This window comes from Pungitius pungitius, chromosome 3, assembly GCF_949316345.1.
Source record: "Pungitius pungitius chromosome 3, fPunPun2.1, whole genome shotgun sequence".
Classification (NCBI taxonomy): domain Eukaryota; kingdom Metazoa; phylum Chordata; class Actinopteri; order Perciformes; family Gasterosteidae; genus Pungitius; species Pungitius pungitius.
This window is the reverse complement of record NC_084902.1, coordinates 40001-45000: the sequence shown is the minus strand read 5'-3', so window position 1 is coordinate 45000 and position 5000 is coordinate 40001. Positions and strand designations below refer to the sequence as shown.

At 49.5% G+C, this 5000-nt stretch overlaps 1 protein-coding gene across 2 annotated transcripts; it reads right to left on the bottom strand.

Annotated features, from left to right (window-relative positions):
- Nucleotides 1–374: 374 nt before the first annotated feature.
- LOC134127005 (uncharacterized) lies at nt 375–2546 on the bottom strand. Of its 2 annotated transcripts, none has more exons than XM_062561474.1 (6): nt 2221–2546; nt 1967–2112; nt 1467–1759; nt 1204–1394; nt 661–909; nt 375–580 (listed from the first exon to the last, which is right to left on the bottom strand). In XM_062561474.1, the coding sequence occupies exons 1-6, from the start codon at nt 2431–2433 to the stop codon at nt 383–385; spliced, it is 1290 nt and encodes a 429-aa protein (XP_062417458.1). In that variant the 5' UTR covers nt 2434–2546; the 3' UTR covers nt 375–382. The 2 variants fall into 2 exon arrangements, with proteins under 2 accessions (XP_062417458.1, XP_062417459.1); XM_062561475.1 differs by having other exon boundaries at nt 1967–2109.
- Nucleotides 2547–5000: the final 2454 nt, after the last annotated feature.

Genomic DNA, 5000 nt, shown 5'->3' with positions numbered 1-5000 from the left:
TTTGGCCCAGGATCCTCTGGGTCTCTGCTTATTCTCCGAATTTTACTTAGTCTCTGGAGCACGTGCTTATTGTGCCCCAGGTAAGATATAATACTTTGAAATTAACCACTAAACACTTAGAAAAATACAACTAAACACTTTGAAATTAACCACTAAACACTTAGAAAAATACAACTAAACACTTTGAAATTAACCACTAAACACTTAGAAAAATACAACTAAACACTTTGAAATTAACCACTAAACACTTAGAAAAATACAACTAAACACTTTGAAATTAACCACTAAACACTTAGAAAAATACAACTAAACACTTTGAAATTAACCACTAAACACTTTGAAATTAACCACTAAACACTTAGAAAAATACAACTTGTTTTATTCAAACGGGTATTATTTCAGTTGCAGACGATGCACACGGGGGGTCGGGGTTGGCAACAACTTCTTCCAGCTGGATACGTAGCTGTTTGGCCTGCCTCGGATTCAGGACGAGTGTGTAAAAGCGGTCAGCAGTTGATACGTCGTGGCACATAAAGGTTGCTATGCGCCTTCGGACATCCTCGGGATGAAAGTTTTTGGCCTAGACAGGAGAAAGGAATGCGTTTAGCAGGGACCAAGCATTCAATGTTAGAGAAACATGCACATGGAAGTTATCCTTACATGTGCTGCGACTGCGGTGCGGAGGTCCATGAAATTTGGCCGGCCAGGCAGCCCCATTTCTATCCATGCACCTTGCATGCATTGGAGTAGGTTGGTGACTGGCCCTCCTCCATCGCCTACCATAAAGTGATCCGTTGTGGGGTTGCATTTTCCCCGCACCGCCAGCCACTTTTTAAACCAGGAGTACTCTTCAGCGCGCAGGTAGATCTGTGCTGCGCCAAAGTCCCTGTTAGTCTTATGCTCCGCCACCTGCATACAGAGGGGAAAAAAGGAAGGTTAGTCTCTACACTTTGAATTTAACCACTAAAGAAATAGATAAATGCAACTAAACACTTTGAAATAAACCACTTTAATTATTGTGCCCCAGGGAATATATAGAATAATACATTGAAATAAACCACTAAAACACTTTGAATTTAACCACTAAAGAAATAGATAAATGCAACTAAACACTTTGAAATAAACCACTTTAATTATTGTGCCCCAGGGAATATATAGAATAATACATTGAAATAAACCACTATTTGGGGAGCACACACCTACCGAAATAACATAGCCAGGGTCGGTGATGGTGTCCGCCTCGCACTCTTCCTCCTCCGCAGCATGGAGCACCTCAGTCACTGTCATGTTCCTGAATACGCCCGGCCGGTGTCCATAGAGGGATGCCAGGAGGGCGGACAAGTGACCGAAAAAGGCGTACCGTTCCCGGGTGCTGTTTCCACGCTCCATGCAGTCTAAGGAAGATCACATTAAGTCAAACTTGAACACATCATGTACGGTGGATTCAATGAACCCAGCACACTTACCCAGAAGCTTTGGGATTGCAGCTTCCGCCCTCATCTGACAGTTACGCAGCGTCTCACGGGAAACCAACCGGGACAGTTTATCCGACTTCACCTTTAGCTGGTGGAGGACTACTGGTGTCTGGATGTTAGATTTAGAGGCATCCAGAGCCCGTATAACACCGACTATTTGGCCCCGGGAAAGTCTGCATTGTTTCGGGGGCGTTTGCTGAAAATACTTCATGAACTGGGACGAATTTTTTAGATAAATTGCAGCCGTCGTGACGGTCTTGCTGGGCTGGAGGCTTGCTGCGTAACTGCACGGGGACAAGGAGCAGAGATTGTCAAATTATTTCAAAGTATTCATCCAAGTCAAATTATTTCAAAGTATTCATCCAAGTCAAATTATTTCAAAGTATTCATCCAAGTCAAATTATTTAAAAGTATTCATCCAAGTCAAATTATTTCAAAGTATTCATCCAAGTCAAATTATTTCAAAGTATTCATCCAAGTAGATCACTCACCTGAATATACGCTCGGGGTTGTCTAGGTAGTTCCACAGGTGGAGCTTATTCTTTCCAGCCCCCATGTAGGCTAAGAAGTCTCGGACTCTTCCCACCTTGGATGTGGCGTTTTCCTTCCGCTTTACCGAGGGATTGGAGCCCTGCTGCTGAAGGCGATACGCAGACAGGTAGGATTCTTCAGACATGCAATGAGACAAAGTCAGCAAAGCACAAACTTAAAATGATGGAAGCCGTATGTGGCTTTTTAGACTCACCCACAGACTCTGGAAACTGGGGACATTTTGATCTACTTTGTCCGACGAAACCTTCCGTTCTCCCTGGTTGGACAGGGATCGGGGACGTGGAGAGGTTCCTCCTTTTCCTTGAGAGCACAGCCACCTTCCTCTGCAGCTGGCAACACCTAGCGCTGAGAGAACTCCGGGTGGCAATGCACCTCCTGATGCTGCAACCACCAGGCTCTGTGTCATGGCCGCTTCCCTGGATCACTCCAGACGGAGGCCCCTCGGTGGGGCTCTCCGTAATCACTCCAGACGGAGCCAGCTTGGTGGGGCTCTCCGCAGACGGAGGCCCCTCGGTGGGGCTCTCCGTAATCACTCCAGACGGAGCCAGCTTGGTGGGGCTCTCCGCAGACGGAGGCCCCTCGGTGGGGCTCTCCGTAATCACTCCAGACGGAGCCAGCTTGGTGGGGCTCTCCGCAGACGGAGGCCCCTCAGTGGGGCTCTCCGCAATCACTCCAGACGGAGCCAGATCGGTGGGGCTCTCCGCAGACGGAGGCCCCTCGGTGGGGCTCTCCGCAATCACTCCAGACGGAGCCAGATCGGTGGGGCTGTCCTCGGTCACAGCCGTGTCAAGCCGCGACACCATGGTTATTCCCGACAAGCTGGCCCGCAGCTCTGAGAGGCGCCTCACCGCTACACACTTCTTTAGATTTGCAAACAGTCGTGCCAACTCAGCGGCACTCAGTTCTTGATGCCCATCAGAAAGGTGACGGTCTAACCTTTTTTTGTTGTAGCTGCACCCCACCACCGGACAAGGTTCTTCACGAATGTTTGTTCTGCCACTCGCCAGCGACAACAGCAGGCCCCTCTCTTCCGCGTTCTGCACACCGTGAGCTCTCCTTAAATGTTGCGGCAGAGCAGCGTACACACCTAGGCAAAGCGGGCAGGTTGTCACAGTATCAGACATTTCTTTCAGTACTCACCTCCACTAACTCGAATAAAGAGACCGAACGCTGAAGAGACGCTGCTTTTAGACACCCGTGAACAGGTGTTGTTAATCACAGCGTTCTCCGCCCACCATCTCCCTACCAATCAGACGGAAGTTCCTCGGGTAGGAATAAAGAACATGTCCCTAAATAAAGGGACACTTTGCAGATCACCTCCCCAGCAATGAGCGGTATAGCTCAGTGTGATACGCATCGGGCTGGGGACTCTGTGGTACCCGGTTCGAGTCCGGGCAAAGCCATTTTTCAGACCGAGAAACAATGCACTGAAAACGGATTCAAGTACCCACGTTTTAGTGCTGGAGGGAAAGCACTCACTGTCAGCACCTACTTTCGCCTTCCATTTGCCTGTGAGCGGTATAGCTCAGTGTGATACGCATCGGGCTGGGGACTCTGTGGTACCCAGTTCGACTCCGGGCAAAGCCATTTTTCAGACCGAGAAACAATGCACTGAAAACGGATTCAAGTACCCACGTTTTAGTGCTGGAGGGAAAGCACTCACTGTCAGCACCTACTTTCGCCTTCCATTTGCCTGTGAGCGGTATAGCTCAGTGTGATACGCATCGGGCTGGGGACTCTGTGGTACCCGGTTCGAGTACGGGAAAAGTCATTTTTGATATTCACATGGGACCTCTGCTGCCAGCCAGCCAGCCAGCCAGCCAGCCCTAGTTAGGGTTAGGGTTTTCACTCCCAAAATGGGTCATTTGTAACGGTGTAGGGCGCTAATGTCCGGGCAATGGGACTGTCTCATATGCGCCAATACACTGTATGGTAAATGTCTGAATGTCCGCTCTGTGTCTCGGCCTTGGAGCTCCAGGCAGTGTATGGTAAATGTCTGAATGTCCGCTCTGTGTCTCGGCCTTGGAGCTCCAGGCAGTGTATGGTAAATGTCTGAATGTCCGCTCTGTGTCTCGGCCTTGGAGCTCCAGGCAGTGTATGGTAAATGTCTGAATGTCCGCTCTGTGTCTCAGCCTTGGAGCTCCAGGCCAATGTACGGCGAATGGCAGAGCGTCAGGTCCGTGTCCCATGCCAATGTACGGCGAATGGCAGAGCGTCAGGTCCGTGTCCCATGCCAATGTACGGCGAATGGCAGAGCGTCAGGTCCGTGTCCCAGGCCAATGTACGGCGAATGTCCGTGTCCGAGCCGGGCCTGGTGAGTTCAAATTAAGCCGCAGGCTCCACTCCTGGTGGTGCCCTTCCGTCAATTCCTTTAAGTTTCAGCCCTGCCACCCCCAAAAAGCTTTAAATGTGACCCAATAAGGCTTCGGTTGGGGGGGCAGTGGGCCGTGTGATGCCCGGGCCCCTGCTCTGGAGGCCTCTACTCGAAAGCAAAGGGTTTTTTTTAATGGGCGCAGGGTGGCCCCTGGGGTCCGCCTTAAAGCACCCAAAATCGGAACAATAAGCAAAGACCCAGAGACCCTCTGGGCTTCTGGACTTATATTACGATTCTGACTTAGTTTCTGACGGAGCAAAAAATGTAGCCCAGAAAATTGCCCCCATTGTCCCGATTTTTTGCCCTATATTACGATTTTAACTTAGTCTCTGGAGCACCTGCTCCTTATTCTCCGACTTTTGGCCTAGGATCCTCTGGGTCTCTGCCTATATTACGATTTTAACTTAGTCCATGCTCCTTATTCTCCGACTTTTGGCCTAGGATCCTCTGGGTCTCTGCCTATATTACGATTTGAACTTAGCCCATGCTCCTTATTCTCCGACTTTTGGCCTAGGATCCTCTGGGTCTCTGCCTATATTACGATTTGAACTTAGTCTGTGGAGCCCATGCTCCTTATTCTCCGAATTTATGCCCAGGAT

What these genes read in the sequence shown, in the direction of transcription:
- LOC134127005 (XM_062561474.1), bottom strand. Translation starts at nt 2,433, where the DNA reads ATGACACAGAGCCTGGTGGTTGCAGCATCAGGAGGTGCATTGCCACCC. An exon ending in AACCCCGAGCGTATATTCAG is followed by an intron (nt 1,760 to 1,966) that starts GTGAGTGATCTA and finishes GTCCCCGTGCAG; the next exon opens with TTACGCAGCAAGCCTCCAGC. An exon ending in TGCAATCCCAAAGCTTCTGG is followed by an intron (nt 1,395 to 1,466) that starts GTAAGTGTGCTG and finishes GATCTTCCTTAG; the next exon opens with ACTGCATGGAGCGTGGAAAC.